The 23,514-nt window shown below is 51.8% G+C and overlaps 1 protein-coding gene across 1 annotated transcript in view; it reads left to right on the top strand.

Annotated features, from left to right (window-relative positions):
• shank2a (SH3 and multiple ankyrin repeat domains 2a) overlaps positions 1 to 23,514 on the top strand; it is a gene marked incomplete at its 5' end in the record, with an annotated part of 74,581 nt that overhangs the window by 36,915 nt on the left and 14,152 nt on the right. The window contains 4 exons of the mRNA XM_079621215.1: positions 13,677 to 13,759; positions 14,558 to 14,682; positions 16,687 to 16,822; positions 19,322 to 19,402. Of these exons, the coding sequence (XP_079477341.1) occupies positions 13,677 to 13,759; positions 14,558 to 14,682; positions 16,687 to 16,822; positions 19,322 to 19,402 (425 nt within the window). The remainder of the gene's footprint in view (positions 1 to 13,676; positions 13,760 to 14,557; positions 14,683 to 16,686; positions 16,823 to 19,321; positions 19,403 to 23,514) is intronic.

Genomic DNA, 23,514 nt, shown 5'->3' with positions numbered 1-23,514 from the left:
GCGCTGGATCTCCACTGTGTGGTAATGAGCGAGACGCGTGCGCTGGATCTCCACTGTGTGGTAATGAGCGAGACGCGCGCGCTGGATCTCCACTGTGCGGTAATGAGCGAGACGCGTGCGCTGGATCTCCACTGTGCGGTAATGAGCGAGACGCGCGCGCTGGATCTCCACTGTGTGGTAATGAGCGAGACGCGTGCGCTGGATCTCCACTGTGTGGTAATGAGCGAGACGCATGCGCTGGATCTCCACTGTGCGGTAATGAGCGAGACGCGCGCGCTGGATCTCCACTGTGTGGTAATGAGCGAGACGTGTGCGCTGGATCTCCACTGTGTGGTAATGAGCGAGACGCGCGCGCTGGATCTCCACTGTGTGGTAATGAGCGAGACGCGCGCGCTGGATCTCCACTGTGTGGTAATGAGCGAGACGCGCGCGCTGGATCTCCACTGTGTGGTAATGAGCGAGACGCATGCGCTGGATCTCCACTGTGTGGTAATGAGCGAGACGCGTGCGCTGGATCTCCACTGTGTGGTAATGAGCGAGACGCGCGCGCTGGATCTCCACTGTGCGGTAATGAGCGAGACGCATGCGCTGGACCTCCACTGTGCGGTAATGAGCGAGACGCGCGCGCTGGATCTCCACTGTGTGGTAATGAGCGAGACGCGCGCGCTGGATATCCACTGTACGGTAATAAGCGAGACGCGTGCGCTGGATCTCCACTGTGTGGTAATGAGCGAGACGCATTTGCTGGATCTCCACTGTGTGGTAATGAGCGAGACGCGCGCGCTGGATCTCCACTGTGTGGTAATGAGCGAGACGCATGCGCTGGATCTCCACTGTGTGGTAATGAGCGAGACGCGCGCGCTGGATCTCCACTGTGCGGTAATGAGCGAGACGCATGCGCTGGATCTCCACTGTGCGGTAATGAGCGAGACGCGCGCGCTGGATCTCCACTGTGTGGTAATGAGCGAGACGCGTGCGCTGGATCTCCACTGTACGGTAATAAGCGAGACGCGTGCGCTGGATCTCCACTGTGTGGTAATGAGCGAGACGCATTTGCTGGATCTCCACTGTGTGGTAATGAGCGAGACGCGCGCGCTGGATCTCCACTGTGTGGTAATGAGCGAGACGCATGCGCTGGATCTCCACTGTGTGGTAATGAGCGAGACGCGCGCGCTGGATCTCCACTGTGTGGTATTGAGCGAGACGCATGCGCTGGATCTCCACTGTGCGGTAATGAGCGAGACGCATGCGCTGGATCTCCACTGTGTGGTATTGAGCGAGACGCATGCGCTGGATCTCCACTGTGCGGTAATGAGCGAGACGCGCGCGCTGGATCTCCACTGTGTGGTATTGAGCGAGACGCATGCGCTGGATCTCCACTGTGTGGTAATGAGCGAGACGCGCGCGCTGGATCTCCACTGTGTGGTATTGAGCGAGACGCATGCGCTGGATCTCCACTGTGTGGTAATGAGCGAGACGCGCGCGCTGGATCTCCACTGTGTGGTAATGAGCGAGACGCATGCGCTGGATCTCCACTGTGCGGTAATGAGCGAGACGCGTGCGCTGGATCTCCACTGTGTGGTAATGAGCGAGACGCATGCGCTGGATCTCCACTGTGCGGTAATGAGCGAGACGCATGCGCTGGATCTCCACTGTGCGGTAATGAGCGAGACGCGTGCGCTGGATCTCCACTGTGTGGTAATGAGCGAGACGCGCGCGCTGGATCTCCACTGTGTGGTAATGAGCGAGACGCGCACGCTGGATCTCCACTGTGTGGTAATGAGCGAGACGCGTGTGCTGGATCTCCACTGTGTGGTAATGAGCGAGACGCGCGCGCTGGATCTCCACTGTGTGGTAATGAGCGAGACGCGCGCGCTGGATCTCCACTGTGTGGTAATGAGCGAGACGCGTGCGCTGGATCTCCACTGTGTGGTAATGAGCGAGACGCGTGTGCTGGATCTCCACTGTGTGGTAATGAGCGAGACGCGTGCGCTGGATCTCCACTGTGTGGTAATGAGCGAGACGCGCGCGCTGGATCTCCACTGTGTGGTAATGAGTAGGGGTGTGACGAGATCTCGCGAGACTAAAGTGTGACGAGATTTCTCGTCGAGTGAAAAGCTGTCTCGCAATATCGCCATAATTAACATAGAATATGCCATAGCTACATTCACATTGCATTACGTTGTACTCCGCGGCACCGGCCGCCTCCACTGTTGTTTTGCTATTGTAAACGTCTCCTCTGCTCATCCAGCACGAATTGCAGTCGCACACAGACTGTGACAGTGCAGCAGGAATCAGTTCACTGATCGCGTTACGATGGAGGGCGATTTGTTGCGCAACGTGAGTCGATCTGAGATGTCTTATAGGGCGGTTCACACAGAACGTGTTTTCCATTCCAGTGCGGTACTTTTCCATTGTTTTTCTATGTAAACGTCTCGCGCATGACACAGTATTCTAAAAACGCGGCGCTCAAGTTAAAATCAGTTCCCCCATTTCACTGCCAGCGTATCGCATTTTACAAAGCAAAAACGCATTCTGTGTGAATGGCCCCTTATCTTGTAGAACGCGCGTTCAGCACCGCCACTACGGAGTGAAAATGAAAGTAAAACACGACGCGCGCAAATTAGACTGCATACATACAATAGCCCGTCTCCCAATATCAAACCTATCTCTGGTCTCTGTTTTGGTCTCTGTTTGCACTTTGAATACAGAGAGAGTTGGCCTACTTTGATTATGGTTGCACTTGCACTTAATTATCGTTTGAACTAATAAGAAAAACTGTTGTTTTATAGGCTACTGTTTTTATTTGTATTTTCAATTTGTGGAAAGTAGTTTCAGTTGGAGGTCACACACAGCCTCAATCAGAAGTTCTGGAAGCTCATAATGTACAGTAAGGTCTGAAGAGACCCGTGTGAAATCATACTTGAGAGAAGCCAGTCAGTTGAGTTTGTGGTAAAACCTTTACAGTGCTTCTATATTGTTGTATTTTAATGTATTTTGATAATTCATACTCAAAGTAGAACTGAAATGACATTCATTACAAGATGATTTAGTTACAACATTTCAAAATGCACCTGCAGACTATTTTTCCAGTCATGAATTTTGTCATTGAGGATTTCTATCAAATATTGTGCAAAAATCTCGTCTCGTCTCGTTCTCGTGAACCCAATCTCGTCTTTGTCTTGTCTCGTGAGATAAGGGTCTCGTTACACCCCTAGTAATGAGCGAGACGCACGCGCTGGATCTCCACTGTGTGGAAATGAGAGAGACGTGCGCGCTGGATCTCCACTGTGTGGAAATGAGAGAGACGTGCGCGCTGGATCTCCACTGTGTGGTAATGAGCGAGACGCGTGCACTGGATCTCCACTGTGCGGTAATGAGCGAGACGCACGCGCTGGATCTCCACTGTGTGGAAATGAGAGAGACGTGCGCGCTGGATCTCCACTGTGTGGTAATGAGCGAGACACGTGCACTGGATCTCCACTGTGCGGTAATGAGCGAGACGCGTGCACTGGATCTCCACTGTGCGGTAATGAGCGAGACGCGCGCGCTGGATCTCCACTGTGTGGTAATGAGCGAGACGCATGCGCTGGATCTCCACTGGGTGGTAATGAGCGAGACGCATGCGCTGGATCTCCACTGTGTGGTAATGAGCGAGACGCATGCGCTGGATCTCCACTGTGTGGTAATGAGCGAGACGCATGCGCTGGATCTCCACTGTGTGGTAATGAGCGAGACGCGCACGCTGGATCTCCACTGTGTGGTAATGAGCGAGACGCATGCGCTGGATCTCCACTGTGTGGTAATGAGCGAGACGCGCACGCTGGATCTCCACTGTGTGGTAATGAGCGAGACGCATGCGCTGGATCTCCACTGTGCGGTAATGAGCGAGACGCATGCGCTGGATCTCCACTGTGTGGTAAAGAGCGAGACGCATGCGCTGGATCTCCACTGTGTGGTAATGAGCGAGACGCATGCGCTGGATCTCCACTGTGCGGTAATGAGCGAGACGCGCGCGCTGGATCTCCACTGTGTGGTAATGAGCGAGACGCGCGCGCTGGATCTCCACTGTGCGGTAATGAGCGAGACGCGTGCGCTGGATCTCCACTGTGTGGTAATGAGCGAGACGCGTGCGCTGGATCTCCACTGTGTGGTAATGAGCGAGACGCGTGCGCTGGATCTCCACTGTGTGGTAATGAGCGAGACGCGTGCGCTGGATCTCCACTGTGTGGTAATGAGCGAGACGCGCGCGCTGGATCTCCACTGTGTGGTAATGAGCGAGACGCGCGTGCTGGATCTCCACTGTGTGGTAATGAGCGAGACGCGTGCGCTGGATCTCCACTGTGCGGTAATGAGCGAGACGCGTGCCCTGGATCTCCACTGTGCGGTAATGAGCGAGACGCGTGCGCTGGATCTCCACTGTGCGGTAATGAGCGAGACGCGCGCGCTGGATCTCCACTGTGTGGTAATGAGCGAGACGCGTGCGCTGGATCTCCACTGTGTGGTAATGAGCGAGACGCATGCGCTGGATCTCCACTGTGCGGTAATGAGCGAGACGCGCGCGCTGGATCTCCACTGTGTGGTAATGAGCGAGACGTGTGCGCTGGATCTCCACTGTGTGGTAATGAGCGAGACGCGCGCGCTGGATCTCCACTGTGTGGTAATGAGCGAGACGCGTGCGCTGGATCTCCACTGTGTGGTAATGAGCGAGACGCATGCGCTGGATCTCCACTGTGCGGTAATGAGCGAGACGCGCGCGCTGGATCTCCACTGTGTGGTAATGAGCGAGACGCGCGCGCTGGATCTCCACTGTGTGGTAATGAGCGAGACGCGCGCGCTGGATCTCCACTGTGTGGTAATGAGCGAGACGCGTGCGCTGGATCTCCACTGTGTGGTAATGAGCGAGACGCATGCGCTGGATCTCCACTGTGTGGTAATGAGCGAGACGCGTGCGCTGGATCTCCACTGTGTGGTAATGAGCGAGACGCGCGCGCTGGATCTCCACTGTGCGGTAATGAGCGAGACGCATGCGCTGGATCTCCACTGTGCGGTAATGAGCGAGACGCGCGCGCTGGATCTCCACTGTGTGGTAATGAGCGAGACGTGCGCGCTGGATATCCACTGTACGGTAATAAGCGAGACGCGTGCGCTGGATCTCCACTGTGTGGTAATGAGCGAGACGCATTTGCTGGATCTCCACTGTGTGGTAATGAGCGAGACGCGCGCGCTGGATCTCCACTGTGTGGTAATGAGCGAGACGCATGCGCTGGATCTCCACTGTGTGGTAATGAGCGAGACGCGCGCGCTGGATCTCCACTGTGCGGTAATGAGCGAGACGCATGCGCTGGATCTCCACTGTGCGGTAATGAGCGAGACGCGCGCGCTGGATCTCCACTGTGTGGTAATGAGCGAGACGCGTGCGCTGGATCTCCACTGTACGGTAATAAGCGAGACGCGTGCGCTGGATCTCCACTGTGTGGTAATGAGCGAGACGCATTTGCTGGATCTCCACTGTGTGGTAATGAGCGAGACGCGCGCGCTGGATCTCCACTGTGTGGTAATGAGCGAGACGCATGCGCTGGATCTCCACTGTGTGGTAATGAGCGAGACGCGCGCGCTGGATCTCCACTGTGTGGTATTGAGCGAGACGCATGCGCTGGATCTCCACTGTGCGGTAATGAGCGAGACGCATGCGCTGGATCTCCACTGTGTGGTATTGAGCGAGACGCATGCGCTGGATCTCCACTGTGCGGTAATGAGCGAGACGCGCGCGCTGGATCTCCACTGTGTGGTATTGAGCGAGACGCATGCGCTGGATCTCCACTGTGTGGTAATGAGCGAGACGCGCGCGCTGGATCTCCACTGTGTGGTATTGAGCGAGACGCATGCGCTGGATCTCCACTGTGTGGTAATGAGCGAGACGCGCGCGCTGGATCTCCACTGTGTGGTATTGAGCGAGACGCATGCGCTGGATCTCCACTGTGCGGTAATGAGCGAGACGCATGCGCTGGATCTCCACTGTGCGGTAATGAGCGAGACGCGTGCGCTGGATCTCCACTGTGTGGTAATGAGCGAGACGCGCGCGCTGGATCTCCACTGTGTGGTAATGAGCGAGACGCGCGCGCTGGATCTCCACTGTGCGGTAATGAGCGAGACGCGCGCGCTGGATCTCCACTGTGTGGTAATGAGCGAGACGCGTGCGCTGGATCTCCACTGTGTGGTAATGAGCGAGACGCATGCGCTGGATCTCCACTGTGCGGTAATGAGCGAGACGCGCGCGCTGGATCTCCACTGTGTGGTAATGAGCGAGACGTGTGCGCTGGATCTCCACTGTGTGGTAATGAGCGAGACGCGCGCGCTGGATCTCCACTGTGTGGTAATGAGCGAGACGCGCGCGCTGGATCTCCACTGTGTGGTTATGAGCGAGACGCGTGCGCTGGATCTCCACTGTGTGGTAATGAGCGAGACGCATGCGCTGGATCTCCACTGTGTGGTAATGAGCGAGACGCGTGCGCTGGATCTCCACTGTGTGGTAATGAGCGAGACGCGCTCGCTGGATCTCCACTGTGCGGTAATGAGCGAGACGCATGCGCTGGATCTCCACTGTGCGGTAATGAGCGAGACGCGCGCGCTGGATCTCCACTGTGTGGTAATGAGCGAGACGCGCGCGCTGGATATCCACTGTACGGTAATAAGCGAGACGCGTGCGCTGGATCTCCACTGTGTGGTAATGAGCGAGACGCATTTGCTGGATCTCCACTGTGTGGTAATGAGCGAGACGCGCGCGCTGGATCTCCACTGTGTGGTAATGAGCGAGACGCATGCGCTGGATCTCCACTGTGTGGTAATGAGCGAGACGCGCGCGCTGGATCTCCACTGTGCGGTAATGAGCGAGACGCATGCGCTGGATCTCCACTGTGCGGTAATGAGCGAGACGCGCGCGCTGGATCTCCACTGTGTGGTAATGAGCGAGACGCGTGCGCTGGATCTCCACTGTACGGTAATAAGCGAGACGCGTGCGCTGGATCTCCACTGTGTGGTAATGAGCGAGACGCATTTGCTGGATCTCCACTGTGTGGTAATGAGTGAGACGCGCGCGCTGGATCTCCACTGTGTGGTAATGAGCGAGACGCATGCGCTGGATCTCCACTGTGTGGTAATGAGCGAGACGCGCGCGCTGGATCTCCACTGTGTGGTATTGAGCGAGACGCATGCGCTGGATCTCCACTGTGCGGTAATGAGCGAGACGCATGCGCTGGATCTCCACTGTGTGGTATTGAGCGAGACGCATGCGCTGGATCTCCACTGTGCGGTAATGAGCGAGACGCGCGCGCTGGATCTCCACTGTGTGGTATTGAGCGAGACGCATGCGCTGGATCTCCACTGTGTGGTAATGAGCGAGACGCGCGCGCTGGATCTCCACTGTGTGGTATTGAGCGAGACGCATGCGCTGGATCTCCACTGTGTGGTAATGAGCGAGACGCGCGCGCTGGATCTCCACTGTGTGGTATTGAGCGAGACGCATGCGCTGGATCTCCACTGTGCGGTAATGAGCGAGACGCATGCGCTGGATCTCCACTGTGCGGTAATGAGCGAGACGCGTGCGCTGGATCTCCACTGTGTGGTAATGAGCGAGACGCGCGCGCTGGATCTCCACTGTGTGGTAATGAGCGAGACGCGCACGCTGGATCTCCACTGTGTGGTAATGAGCGAGACGCGTGTGCTGGATCTCCACTGTGTGGTAATGAGCGAGACGCGTGCGCTGGATCTCCACTGTGCGGTAATGAGCGAGACGCGCGCGCTGGATCTCCACTGTGTGGTAATGAGCGAGACGCGCGCGCTGGATCTCCACTGTGTGGTAATGAGCGAGACGCGTGCGCTGGATCTCCACTGTGTGGTAATGAGCGAGACGCGTGCGCTGGATCTCCACTGTGTGGTAATGAGCGAGACGCGCGCGCTGGATCTCCACTGTGTGGTAATGAGTAGGGGTGTGACGAGATCTCGCGAGACTAAAGTGTGACGAGATTTCTCGTCGAGTGAAAAGCTGTCTCGCAATATCGCCATAATTAACATAGAATATGCCATAGCTACATTCACATTGCATTACGTTGTACTCCGCGGCACCGGCCGCCTCCACTGTTGTTTTGCTATTGTAAACGTCTCCTCTGCTCATCCAGCACGAATTGCAGTCGCACACAGACTGTGACAGTGCAGCAGGAATCAGTTCACTGATCGCGTTACGATGGAGGGCGATTTGTTGCGCAACGTGAGTCGATCTGAGATGTCTTATAGGGCGGTTCACACAGAACGTGTTTTCCATTCCAGTGCGGTACTTTTCCATTGTTTTTCTATGTAAACGTCTCGCGCATGACACAGTATTCTAAAAACGCGGCGCTCAAGTTAAAATCAGTTCCCCCATTTCACTGCCAGCGTATCGCATTTTACAAAGCAAAAACGCATTCTGTGTGAATGGCCCCTTATCTTGTAGAACGCGCGTTCAGCACCGCCACTACGGAGTGAAAATGAAAGTAAAACACGACGCGCGCAAATTAGACTGCATACATACAATAGCCCGTCTCCCAATATCAAACCTATCTCTGGTCTCTGTTTTGGTCTCTGTTTGCACTTTGAATACAGAGAGAGTTGGCCTACTTTGATTATGGTTGCACTTGCACTTAATTATCGTTTGAACTAATAAGAAAAACTGTTGTTTTATAGGCTACTGTTTTTATTTGTATTTTCAATTTGTGGAAAGTAGTTTCAGTTGGAGGTCACACACAGCCTCAATCAGAAGTTCTGGAAGCTCATAATGTACAGTAAGGTCTGAAGAGACCCGTGTGAAATCATACTTGAGAGAAGCCAGTCAGTTGAGTTTGTGGTAAAACCTTTACAGTGCTTCTATATTGTTGTATTTTAATGTATTTTGATAATTCATACTCAAAGTAGAACTGAAATGACATTCATTACAAGATGATTTAGTTACAACATTTCAAAATGCACCTGCAGACTATTTTTCCAGTCATGAATTTTGTCATTGAGGATTTCTATCAAATATTGTGCAAAAATCTCGTCTCGTCTCGTTCTCGTGAACCCAATCTCGTCTTTGTCTTGTCTCGTGAGATAAGGGTCTCGTTACACCCCTAGTAATGAGCGAGACGCGCGCGCTGGATCTCCACTGTGTGGTAATGAGCGAGACGCACGCGCTGGATCTCCACTGTGTGGAAATGAGCGAGACGCGCGCGCTGGATCTCCACTGTGTGGTAATGAGCGAGACGCACGCGCTGGATCTCCACTGTGTGGAAATGAGAGAGACGTGCGCGCTGGATCTCCACTGTGTGGTAATGAGCGAGACGCGTGCACTGGATCTCCACTGTGCGGTAATGAGAGAGACGTGCGCGCTGGATCTCCACTGTGTGGTAATGAGCGAGACGCGTGCACTGGATCTCCACTGTGCGGTAATGAGCGAGACGCGCGCGCTGGATCTCCACTGTGTGGAAATGAGAGAGACGTGCGCGCTGGATCTCCACTGTGTGGTAATGAGCGAGACGCGTGCACTGGATCTCCACTGTGCGGTAATGAGAGAGACGTGCGCGCTGGATCTCCACTGTGTGGTAATGAGCGAGACGCGTGCACTGGATCTCCACTGTGCGGTAATGAGCGAGACGCACGCGCTGGATCTCCACTGTGTGGAAATGAGAGAGACGTGCGCGCTGGATCTCCACTGTGTGGTAATGAGCGAGACGCGTGCACTGGATCTCCACTGTGCGGTAATGAGCGAGACGCGCGCGCTGGATCTCCACTGTGTGGTAATGAGCGAGACGCATGCGCTGGATCTCCACTGGGTGGTAATGAGCGAGACGCATGCGCTGGATCTCCACTGTGTGGTAATGAGCGAGACGCATGCGCTGGATCTCCACTGTGTGGTAATGAGCGAGACGCATGCGCTGGATCTCCACTGTGTGGTAATGAGCGAGACGCGCACGCTGGATCTCCACTGTGTGGTAATGAGCGAGACGCATGCGCTGGATCTCCACTGTGTGGTAATGAGCGAGACGCGCACGCTGGATCTCCACTGTGTGGTAATGAGCGAGACGCATGCGCTGGATCTCCACTGTGCGGTAATGAGCGAGACGCATGCGCTGGATCTCCACTGTGTGGTAAAGAGCGAGACGCATGCGCTGGATCTCCACTGTGTGGTAATGAGCGAGACGCATGCGCTGGATCTCCACTGTGCGGTAATGAGCGAGACGCGCGCGCTGGATCTCCACTGTGTGGTAATGAGCGAGACGCGCGCGCTGGATCTCCACTGTGCGGTAATGAGCGAGACGCGTGCGCTGGATCTCCACTGTGTGGTAATGAGCGAGACGCGTGCGCTGGATCTCCACTGTGTGGTAATGAGCGAGACGCGTGCGCTGGATCTCCACTGTGTGGTAATGAGCGAGACGCGTGCGCTGGATCTCCACTGTGTGGTAATGAGCGAGACGCGCGCGCTGGATCTCCACTGTGTGGTAATGAGCGAGACGCGCGTGCTGGATCTCCACTGTGTGGTAATGAGCGAGACGCGTGCACTGGATCTCCACTGTGTGGTAATGAGCGAGACGCGTGCGCTGGATCTCCACTGTGCGGTAATGAGCGAGACGCGTGCGCTGGATCTCCACTGTGCGGTAATGAGCGAGACGCGTGCACTGGATCTCCACTGTGTGGTAATGAGCGAGACGCGTGCGCTGGATCTCCACTGTGCGGTAATGAGCGAGACGCGTGCGCTGGATCTCCACTGTGCGGTAATGAGCGAGACGCGCACGCTGGATCTCCACTGTGCGGTAATGAGCGAGACGCGCACGCTGGATCTCCACTGTGTGGTAATGAGCGAGACGTACGCGCTGGATCTCCACTGTGTGGTAATGAGCGAGACGCATGCGCTGGATCTCCACTGTGTGGTAATGAGCGAGACGCGTGCGCTGGATCTCCACTGTGTGGTAATGAGCGAGACGCATGCGCTGGATCTCCACTGTGTGGTAATGAGCGAGACGCATGCGCTGGATCTCCACTGTGTGGTAATGAGCGAGACGCGTGCGCTGGATCTCCACTGTGTGGTAATGAGCGAGACGCGTGCGCTGGATCTCCACTGTGTGGTAATGAGCGAGACGTGCGCGCTGGATCTCCACTGTGTGGTAATGAGCGAGACGCGTGCGCTGGATCTCCACTGTGTGGTAATGAGCGAGACGCGCACGCTGGATCTCCACTGTGTGGTAATGAGCGAGACGCGTGCGCTGGATCTCCACTGTGCGGTAATGAGCGAGACGCGTGCGCTGGATCTCCACTGTGCGGTAATGAGCGAGACGCATGCGCTGGATCTCCACTGTGCGGTAATGAGCGAGACGCGTGCGCTGGATCTCCACTGTGTGGTAATGAGCGAGACGCGTGCGCTGGATCTCCACTGTGTGGTAATGAGCGAGACGCATGCGCTGGATCTCCACTGTGCGGTAATGAGCGAGACGTGCGCGCTGGATCTCCACTGTGCGGTAATGAGCGAGACGCATGCGCTGGATCTCCACTGTGTGGTAATGAGCGAGACGCATGCGCTGGATCTCCACTGTGCGGTAATGAGCGAGACGCATGCGCTGGATCTCCACTGTGTGGTAATGAGCGAGACGCATGCGCTGGATCTCCACTGTGTGGTAATGAGCGAGACGCGTGCACTGGATCTCCACTGTGTGGTAATGAGCGAGACGCGTGCGCTGGATCTCCACTGTGCGGTAATGAGCGAGACGCGTGCGCTGGATCTCCACTGTGCGGTAATGAGCGAGACGAATGCGCTGGATCTCCACTGTGTGGTAATGAGCGAGACGCGTGCGCTGGATCTCCACTGTGTGGTAATGAGCGAGACGCATGCGCTGGATCTCCACTGTGCGGTAATGAGCGAGACGCATGCGCTGGATCTCCACTGTGCGGTAATGAGCGAGACGCGTGCGCTGGATCTCCACTGTGCGGTAATGAGCGAGACGCGTGCACTGGATCTCCACTGTGCGGTAATGAGCGAGACGCGTGCACTGGATCTCCACTGTGTGGTAATGAGCGAGACGCGCGCGCTGGATCTCCACTGTGTGGTAATGAGCGAGACGCATGCGCTGGATCTCCACTGTGTGGTAATGAGCGAGACGCATGCGCTGGATCTCCACTGTGTGGTAATGAGCGGAACGCGTGCGCTGGATCTCCACTGTGCGGTAATGAGCGAGACGCATGCGCTGGATCTCCACTGTGCGGTAATGAGCGAGACGCGCGCGCTGGATCTCCACTGTGTGGTAATGAGCGAGACGCATGCGCTGGATCTCCACTGTGTGGTAATGAGCGAGACGCATGCGCTGGATCTCCACTGTGTGGTAATGAGCGAGACGCGCGCGCTGGATCTCCACTGTGTGGTAATGAGCGAGACGCATGCGCTGGATCTCCACTGTGTGGTAATGAGCGAGACGCGCGCGCTGGATCTCCACTGTGTGGTAATGAGCGAGACGCGCGCGCTGGATCTCCACTGTGTGGTAATGAGCGAGACGCGTGCCCTGGATCTCCACTGTGTGGTAATGAGCGAGACGCGCGCGCTGGATCTCCACTGTGTGGTATTGAGCGAGACGCGTGCGCTGGATCTCCACTGTGTGGTAATGAGCGAGACGCGTGCGCTGGATCTCCACTGTGTGGTAATGAGCGAGACGCGCGCGCTGGATGTCCACTGTGTGGTATTGAGCGAGACGCGTGCGCTGGATCTCCACTGTGTGGTAATGAGCGAGACGCGTGCGCTGGATCTCCACTGTGTGGTAATGAGCGAGACGCGTGCGCTGGATCTCCACTGTGTGGTAATGAGCGAGACGCGCGCGCTGGATCTCCACTGTGTGGTAATGAGCGAGACGCGCGCGCTGGATCTCCACTGTGTGGTAATGAGCGAGACGCGTGCCCTGGATCTCCACTGTGTGGTAATGAGCGAGACGCGTGCGCTGGATCTCCACTGTGTGGTAATGAGCGAGACGCGCGCGCTGGATGTCCACTGTGTGGTAATGAGCGAGACGCGTGCGCTGGATCTCCACTGTGTGGTAATGAGCGAGACGCGTGCGCTGGATCTCCACTGTGTGGTAATGAGCGAGACGCGTGCGCTGGATCTCCACTGTGTGGTAATGAGCGAGACGCGTGCGCTGGATCTCCACTGTGTGGTAATGAGCGAGACGCGTGCGCTGGATCTCCACTGTGCGGTAATGAGCGAGACGCGCGCGCTGTATCTCCACTGTGTGGTAATGAGCGAGACGCGCGCGCTGGATCTCCACTGTGTGGTAATGAGCGAGACGCGCGCGCTGGATCTCCACTGTGTGGTAATGAGCGAGACGCGCGCGCTGGATCTCCACTGTGTGGTAATGAGCGAGACGCGTGCGCTGGATCTCCACTGTGCGGTAATGAGCGAGACGCGTGCGCTGGATCTCCACTGTGTGGTAATGAGCGAGACGCATGCGCTGGATCTCCACTGTGTGGTAATGAGTGAGACGCATGCGCTGGATCTCCACTGTGCGGTAATGAGCGAGACGCGATGATCGACACCAATGATCCGACACGATGAACTGCATGACGGGGAGGTTGAGGAAGAGGATGATGATGATGATGAAGGGCTTGAATAACACGTGTCATTTCCTCCTCAGTGAGTGTGTGACCGAGCAGAAGACGGTGGTTTTACAGAAGCAGGACAACGAAGGCTTCGGGTTTGTGCTGCGAGGAGCTAAAGGTGAGACCTTATCATCTTCTTAATAATCATCATATTTTTCTTCATCATTATCATCTTCATCATCATCATCATCATCTTTTTCTTCATCATTATCATCATCATCATCATCATATTTCTCTTCATCTTCATCATCATCATCAACTTTTTCTTCCTCATTATCATCATTATCGTCTTCATAATCTTCATTATCATCATCCTCTTCTTCATCATCATCATCGTCTTCATAATCTTCATCATCATCATCTTCTTCTTCATCTTCATCATCATCATCTTCTTCATCATCATCATCATCTTCTTCATCATCATCTTTTTCTTCATCATTATCATCATCTTCATCATCATTATCATCATCTTCTTCTTCATCATCGTCATCTTCTTCATCATCATCATCTTCTTCATATTTCTGTGGAATCATATTATAATGATTTGTGAAGGATCATGTGACACTGAAGACTGGAGTAATGATGCTGGAAATTCAGCTTTGATCACTGGAATAAATTACACTTTACTATATATTCACATAGAGAACAGCTGATTTACATTATAATGATATTGCACTGTTACTGTATTTTTGGGCAAATAAATTCAGCCTTGCTTTGAATATCGTAAAAAAAATCCAAAAAACGGAATTATTCCATATTTTTGTGTATATAACAAAAGCATATATAATTCTAAAGCAGGTTGTTCGTAACACGGGTCATGGGAGTTAATGTGAGTAGTATGGTGTTAAAAGCATGAGACCGTATAACACAGATAAACGAGTGTAAGAGGAAGTGTGTGGTGTTTGTGTTCCCGCAGCCGACACGCCGATCGAGGAGTTCGTCCCCACGACGGTGTTCCCAGCGCTGCAGTACCTGGAGTCTGTGGATGAGGGCGGTGTGTCCTGGCTGATGGGGCTTCGCACCGGGGACTTCCTGCTCGAGGTCAGAGCCAATCAGAACACGCTTCCCTCAGAGCCAATCAGAACATGCTTTCCTCAGAGCCAATCAGAACATGCTTCCCTCAGAGCCAATCAGAACACGCTTCCCTCAGAGCCAATCAGAACATGCTTCCCTCAGAGCCAATCAGAACACGCTTCCCTCAGAGCCAATCAGAACACGCTTCCCTCAGAGCCAATCAGAACATGCTTCCCTCAGAGCCAATCAGAACACGCTTCCCTCAGAGCTAATCAGAACATGCTTCCCATTACACTTCAGCCAATCAGAACACGCTTCCCTCAGAGCCAATCAGAACACGCTTCCCTCAGAGCCAATCAGAACACATTTCCCTCAGAGCCAATCAGAACACGTTTCCCTCAGAGCCAATCAGCACACGCATCCCTCAAAGCCAATCAGAACACGCTTCCTGTTACACTTCAGCCAATCAGAACATGCTTACCTCAGAGCCAATCAGAACACGCTTCCCGTTACACTTCAGCCAATCAGAACACGTTTCCCTCAGAGCCAATCAGAACATGCTTCCCGTTACACTTCAGCCAATCAGAACACGCTTCCCTCAGAGCCAATCAGAACATGCTTCCCTCAGAGCCAATCAGAACACGCTTCCCGTTATACTTCACTATCACATCTTCTTAATATCATTAATTTGATGATTTGGAGAAAGAAAGAGTTTCATGAAGAATTCTTCAAAATCTTGCGTTCACTTAAAGGTGTATTGTGTAATATTTAGGAGGATCTGTTTACAGAAATGCAATATCATATACATAACTGTCATATACTGCTGTTTTCAGTGGTGTATAAAGACCTGTTATGTTTTTATTACTTTAGAATGAGCATTTCTCTCTACACACACCGGGTCCACTAACATCGACATGTTTACGGTGGCCCTGAGCGGACAAACGCGTTTCGTCACTATGTTTTTCTTCGTGCAAAGAAGTGAACTAAAGTCAGCGAATAAAACACTGACACAATGATGAACAAGTGACAATAATATTCACAATCTTTGTAAAGAAACCTGATTGCTTAACTGGCTACTCTCTGCTGTCTCCGACGACATCACTTCCTGTCGGCCACCGTAACTTCTGTTGGCTGCAATTCACAACCTCACCACTAGAAGCCGCTAAAAAGTACACACTGCACCTTTTTAGCTCGATGTGAACCTGTATAAATTATCAATTCAATCATGGAGTGATTCACTTGCATTGATATGTTTGATTCATCTACCTTCTCGAACTTCAGTGAAATCTATCCGTTGGTCATCATCTGTTAGTTCTGTGTGTTCTCCAGTGTCCTGACCCAGGGTTCAGTGAGAGAGCAGGACAATCACAGATCACTCCAGGCCGTGTAGCGGTTCACTCTCAGAGGAATTATTCACGCGCATCACTGCTGTGTCTTTAAATACGGGCCAGATACTCTCCATCGCTAAATCTCTTCCCTCATACACTGAAGTAATCTGCATGATGTAATCACTGTTCACCAGTAACACTCTGACCTCTGTGTGTGTGTGTGTGTGTGTGTGTGTCTGTGTGTGTGTGTGTGTGTGTGTGTGTGTGTGTGTGTGTGTGTGTGTGTGTCTGTGTGTGTGTGTGTCTGTGTGTGTGTGTGTGTGTGTGTGTGTGTGTGTGTGTCTGTGTGTGTGTGTGTCTGTGTGTGTGTGTGTCTGTGTGTGTGTGTGTGTGTGTGTGTGTGTGTGTGTGTGTGTGTGTGCGCGTGTGTGTGTGTGTGTGTGTGTGTGTGTGTGTGTGTGCGTGTGTGTGTGTGTGTGTGTCTGTGTGTGTGTGTGTGTGTGTGTGTGTGTGTGTGTGTCTGTGTGTGTGTCTGTGTGTGTGTGTGTGTGTGTGTGTGTGTGTGTGTGTGTCTGTGTGTGTGTGTGTGTGTGTGTCTGTGTATGTGTGTGTGTGTGTGTCTGTGTCTGTGTCTGTGTCTGTGTGTGTGTGTGTGTGTGTGTGTGTGTGTGTGTGTGTGTGTGTGTGTGTGTGTGTGTGACAGGTCAATCATCAGAATGTGGTGAAGATGGGGCATCGGCAGGTCGTAAACATGATTAAACACGGAGGAAACCGTCTGGTTATTAAAGTGGTGAGAGTCAGCAGGAATCTGGAGAAAGACGACAAAACCCGGAAAAAAGGTACAACAATCCCTCACAGAAACACAACACGGCTAGTGTATACTTGTATACAATAGTGGATGCACACGCATTCATCCGGCGAAACCGCTGACAGTGTTATGCGAGTTCTGCATTTTCAGCATCATTACTCAGTCTCATACGGTCATTTGATCAAACATGTTTTCAGGATTCTTAGATGAACAGAAAGTTCAAAACAGCATTTATTTGAAATAGAATCTTTTGTAACATTATAAATGTCTTTACTGTAACTTTTGATCAATTTAATGCATCCTTGAAGAATAAAAGTATTGATTTCTTACATTTTAAATCCATATTTCTGTCGGTTAGTGTAGTTTACAGCACAGCAGCTGCGAGTCTCTGTTCCTGCTGGGAATGCTGGGAATGCTGTAGAGTGCCGCCTAGTGGCGCAGAACCCCGTCTACAGGCCATACATGACCACACAGCTGACAACATCATCTTCCAACATCGATCTTTAAATGTTAACTTTATTTCTCAATGTTTTCTGAACATTTAAAACGTTCAGTTCTTTAAACATGTTTCTTCTTGGTTATCAGACCGTTACATTGTATCATTCTTCAAACATCGTGGGAACGTTACTTTTGAATGTTCTCTGAACGTTCTTAAACAAGTAGCAACATTTAAAAAACATTATATGAACATCCAACTGAAACATTTCAGACAAAACTGTTTTGAGAACATTATTAAAGACCAGATAACTTTAAACACACGTTTGACAGAACGTTCTGAGAAGGTTTCCGGGTCGGATTAGTTTTCACCGATATTTGGGTTCTTTAATCTTTGCCATCGGTTGATATGTGGGGATTTTGTGTGTGTCGCTGTCGCTGCTCACGATGTTTATCACAGCTCAATTCTCTATACACAAGTCTTTCTTAGTCTTGTCTAATTATTTTTAAAAAATTCAAACATTATGATACTCTGTCATATACTGTCTGCATTCAGCAAATCCGTGTTCAGCAGTGTGTGTTCAGGAGTGTGTTCAGGAGTGTGTGTTCAGGAGTGTGTTCAGGAGTGTGTGTTCAGGAGTGTGTTCAGCAGTGTGTGTAGGAGTGTGTTCAGGAGTGTGTTCATCAGTGTGTGTTCAGGAGTGTGTTCAGGAGTGTGTTCATCAGTGTGTGTTCAGGAGTGTGTTCAGGAGTGTGTTCATCAGTGTGTGTTCAGGAGTGTGTTCAGGAGTGTGTTCATCAGTGTGTGTTCTGGAGTGGGTTCAGGAGTGTGTGTTCAGGAGTGTGTTCAGGAGTGTGTGTTCAGGAGTGTGTTCAGCAGTGTGTGTTCATCAGTGTGTGTTCAGGAGTGTGTTCAGCAGTGTGTGTTCAGCAGTGTGTTCAGCAGTGTGTTCAGGAGTGTGTTCAGGAGTGTGTTCAGGAGTGTGTTCAGGAGTGTGTTCAGGAGTGTGTTCAGGAGTGTGTTCAGGAGTGTGTTCAGCAGTGTGTTCAGCAGTGTGTTCAGGAGTGTGTTCTGGAGTGTGTGTTCAGGAGTGTGTTCAGCAGTGTGTTCTGGAGTGTGTTCTGGTGTGTGTTCAGCAGTGTGTTCAGGAGTGTGTTCAGCAGTGTGTTCAGCAGTGTGTTCAGCAGTGTGTTCTGGTGTGTGTTCAGGAGTGTGTTCAGCAGTGTGTTCTGGTGTGTGTTCAGGAGTGTGTTCAGCAGTGTGTTCAGCAGTGTGTTCTGGTGTGTGTTCAGGAGTGTGTTCAGCAGTGTGTTCTGGTGTGTGTTCAGCAGTGTGTTCTGGTGTGTGTTCAGCAGTGTGTTCAGCAGTGTGTTCTGGTGTGTGTTCAGCAGTGTGTTCTGGTGTGTGTTCAGCAGTGTGTTCTGGTGTGTGTTCAGGAGTGTGTTCAGCAGTGTGTTCTGGTGTGTGTTCAGCAGTGTGTTCTGGTGTGTGTTCAGCAGTGTGTTCTGGTGTGTGTTCAGCAGTGTGTTCTGGTGTGTGTTCAGCAGTGTGTGTTCAGCAGTGATTTCTGGTGTGTGTTCAGCAGTGTGTGTTCTGGTGTGTGTTCAGCAGTGTGTTCAGGTGTGTGTTCTGAAGTCTCTGTAGGCTTGAATGGACTTCTGAATACACACAGCTTTTCTTCTCAATCAGTGCATTATTTACATATTTACATTGAATTATTTATCCAAAGCGAGTAATGAGGAGAGCAATAGAAACAATTAAACTAACAATAGGACAACAATATGCACGTGCTGTGACGAGTCCCAGTTTAGTCTAACAGTATACGTCATGTTTTAACAAAATAGATATAGAATTGATGAGAAAAAAAGAAAGTGTTAGTATTATTGGATCACATTTTTAACTATAAATGAATGAATGAATGATATCATAAAAATCCTGTTTGTTCATTTTTTAAAAATCAAAAGTTATGTAATGCTATTATACTGTAAATATTGTTATATGATACAGAATAAATGATACAGAAAGCAAGTAAGGAGTTTGTGTGTGTGTGTGTGTGTGTGTGTGTGTGTGTGTGTGTGTGTGTGTGTGTTGTAGCTCCTCCTCCACCCAAAAGAGCTCCAACAACTGCACTCTCAATGAGATCCAAGTCCATGACATCTGAACTAGAAGATCTAGGTAAGTTCAGTCTCACATGCCTCACTTTAAAACATTCAATTCAATTTACATTTATTTGTACAGCGCTTTTCACAATATATATAGTCCGCAGCCCCTAACGCATCATTTGAATGATCTACGTTAAAATCTCCAGCAATCGATGCTTTATCGGCGTTGACCAATAGATCTGAGAGAAAATCCGGGAACTCTTTTCTGAAGTCAGCGTATGGCCCTGGAGCTCTGTAGACAGAGCAAGAGATAGCACGGGTTAATTTCTTATATCTGAGTGTAAGATTTAGCACAAGCACTTCAACTGAGTTAACCCGGAGTCCTGTTCTCTGAGAAACATTCTCTCTACAGATCAGACCAATCAGACGGGCCCGTGCTTATAACAGTGTGCTGGAGGATAATCATTCGGTTTCGGTCAGGCAGAGTACATTAAAACTATATTCTGTGATCATTTCATTTCCTAAAACTGCATTAGGTGTGAGCGATCTAATGTTTAGGAGACCTAGCTATACAAATTGTTTTTGTTCACTAATATTTAGATTTTCTGGTTTAATCACGGTCAGATTTTCTCTAGATCCCGTAGATTTATTGTTTGACAGGTCAGTGGGATGAACAAAGACTGTGATTTGCGGTTTGACTTGCTAGTCCTATGGTGTGTAAAACATCACTGACTCTCTTCTGAGTAAAGCCACACTATTACTGTTGCTCATATAAGGGCTAGTGGTCTGATCTACCCCAAAGTTTGTCTTTGTCCATTTCTTGATTCCCGAACCTAATTTTGATACGAGAGCACCGGAGATGAGGGAGTCATATTTCCTTCTGCTTCTCAATGTTGGGTTGTTCTGTGTGAATGATACGAGACTCCAGGAATATTGGCGTTTGAGTTTCATCACCGATTGGGAACTACAACTAGAATTTTCTGATACAAGCAATGGTCTCCTAGCCTGGCTCCGCCTTCCTACGTACTTCCGTTCAATTTTTATTTTCCTTCAGAACTACGTCTGGGATTGTGGTGTATTCTTGGGTTTTCTCCGGTAAATTTTTTAGCGAACAGAGGGAGTGGCTGAGAACGATGACTTTGAGGTCGTGCGCTAGTTTGAGTCGTCATACGTCACGACCAAACGTTAGCGATTGGTTACGGCAGTTCTCTTACGTAGAGTTCTCTCGTACTGCGTCGAAGAACGCTACGGGAAAGATATTTCTTTGTCGAGATTGAAGCCTAAAATTAATCCTTAATTTTGTAATAATGTAAAACGCTTTTCTGAAGCATACAACCTAGGCGGAGCAATACAGCTCACCCATTGGCTGCTCTGCCAGAAAAGCACAGCCTATGCGAGGCCAGGACGCTGACCAATGAGGGCGCTTCGCGCCCTTCTGCGTCACCTCCCGCCCAAACAGGCGTGGCCTAGGCCTATAAATACGAGCATAGCTGTCTAACACGCCGATTTTCTTAAATTCACGAAGCTGCACGCATCGCTGGATTGGATTCGAGCCGCCACAGCCGTTTGGAACAAGCACCTCAGCAGGACGCGCCTCTTACCTGAAGCCGCTGGTCTTCGCCGCCTTCAGCCGCCGTTCCCTGCTGCGCTTCTCCGGCGTGGAATATCCTTTACATTATGTGTGTGTGTTTTGTGTGTGTGTTCGCCGTCGCGTCACACAGTTTTTCCACACTAAAAGAGCCGAGCGTCTTTTTCAAGATGTCTCGCACCTCCTGTGGCTCGTGTAGAGCCCCGCTCAGCGACGGGGACCACGTGCTTGTGTTTCCTGCCTGGGTGATGATCACGCAGCTTCAGCTCTCGTCGATGGCGGCTGCCATCACTGTAATTTGATGCCTACGGTGACTCTGCGGACTCGCCTGGCGTTCATTTACTGAAGCTGCATCTTTTCCGCCCGCTGTAGTGCCGCGCCGTGAAAAGCGCCGTGCTCAGCGGAGCCCGGAACCTCCCTCCACCACGAAGTGCTCGCCGCTGCTGCCGCCAGCTTCTCCGCCCGCTTCGCTGGACTCTCTGACCGACGGACAAGGGCCGCTGTGTGCCGCCGCGTCCGTCATGGACGAGGAAGATGAAGCCGTGTCTGTGGAGGACGACTGCTGTTCTCTCCTCGCTTCGGGTAGCGAGGGATGGGCGAGCTCCGAGGATCTCCCCTCCCCCGCCGCTCGTGAGCGTCGACGGAGAAAGACCAGCATCGATGCGCTTACCGGCTGGATGGCTGCTTTTCTGCAGAGGAACGTACGTTACCGTCCTCACGACCCGCGCCTTTTTCTTCCTGAATTCACGAAGAAATCGCGGAGTCCCGGAAAGCCCCGTTTTCAGCCAGGATGCGCATTTCTGCTTCGAGGAAAGCTACAGTGTTAAAATCCCGCCGCGGCCGGATTTCACTAAAATGTCTCGCTCGCACAGTCCCAACATTCGCGACCGTGCCAGTGTATTTTGCAGTCACCAAATCGGCATCAATGCCCGTTTGCCTGCACACAGACGCCGTTTTCACGACGCCCCAGGTAAATCTGAAAATGTATTTACTGGTGTCCCGGCCACGGCCGATGGTGTAATGTGTGTATCCGTAATGCCCACGACCTAGTGCCCATTCGTACACACAAGCACAGCCCTACACAATACAGGGCTTGCACACATAAAATCGACTCCTGTCGGTTGTGCTTCACATGTAAGTTAGTGAACGTGCCCGCTTTTCAGTGCCCACAATCACTACACACTGCATGTCCCGTGGTTTCTGTAAAAACGAAACGAATGTACGGTCAGTCGGTTCTGATAGACAGTACTCTCTGTGCTACACGGTGTCCCGGCCATGGCCGATGATGTAATGTGTGTAACTGTATGCCCACGACCCAGTGCCCATTTGTACACACAAGCACAGCCCTACACATACAGGGCTTGCACACATAAATCGACTCATTTCGATTGTGCATTATATGTAGTGAGCGTGCCCGTTTTCAAGCGCCCACAATCACTACAAGCTACATGTCACACGGTTTCTATAAAACGAAACCAATGCACGGTCAGTCAGTTCTAATAGACAGTACTCCCCAGTGCTATAAATGTACCCGCGTTCACGCACCCACATTTATTCTCAAACATGCCGAGCCGTACGGGGCTCGCACCGCACGCTCTCTCGTTCAGCTGAGAGAGCTGAGAGCGCGCGCGGGCTGCCCGCTCGATTAAGCGCGCCCCCGCATCACACTGCAATGGCGCCCATGTTACAGCACACGACTGCTCTCGTGTCGCCGCCATTTCGCGACCAGAGCCCGGTTTTTCAACCCGTGCAAGCACAGCCCTGAACAACACAGGGTCTGCACACATAAAATCGGCTCATGCCGATTGTGTTTTACATGTAGTGAGCGTGACCCACTGCCAAGTGCCCACAACCACTACACACTGCACGTTCCGCGGTTTTCTGTAAAAACGAAACTAACGAACGGTCAGTCAGTACACAAACACAGTGTCCCCGGTGTTATAAATGTGCCCGCCACCAAGCGCCCACGTTTATTCACAAACATCACGAGCCCTACGGGACTCGTCCCGCGCGCTCTCTCTCGACACAGAGAGCTGAGCGCGCGCGGGATGCATACTGTGTTAAACATGCCCCCCGCCTCACACGCCACGGCGTCCATGTCACAGCACACGGTTGCTCTCGTGTCGCCGCCATTTCGCGACCAGGGCCCAGATTACATTCAACCCCTAGTCACGCGTGCAGATGCATGGGAAAGACTTCCCGGGGTCTCAGAATGGGTGCTAGAGACTATAAAAAGAGGCTATTCGCTACAGTTTCATCGACGCCCTCCCCGTTTCACGGAGAAAGTCGAAACCACGGTGAAAACAGAAGTAGCACATCTACTTCGAGCCGAAATAGCGAAGCTATTGAGCAAAGGGGCCATAGAGCCTTTATCTCAGAGCGAAGGGGGTCTGTACAGCAGATATTTCCTGGTACCGAAAAAAGACGGGGGTCTCAGACCCATTTTAGATCTAAGGCGTCTGAACAAAACGCTAACAAAGCGGAAGTTCAGAATGCTCACGACCAGAAGTATCCTCGCGCAAATCCGCCGAGGAGACTGGTTTATGGCGATAGATCTGAAAGACGCGTATTTTCACATACAAATTGCGTCACGTCAC

The sequence above is a fragment of the Phoxinus phoxinus genome, assembly GCF_949152265.1.
Source record: "Phoxinus phoxinus genome assembly, chromosome: 8".
Taxonomy (NCBI): Eukaryota; Metazoa; Chordata; class Actinopteri; order Cypriniformes; family Leuciscidae; genus Phoxinus; species Phoxinus phoxinus.
Note: the sequence above shows the minus strand (reverse complement) of the source record. Positions and strands in the feature narration are given on the sequence as shown.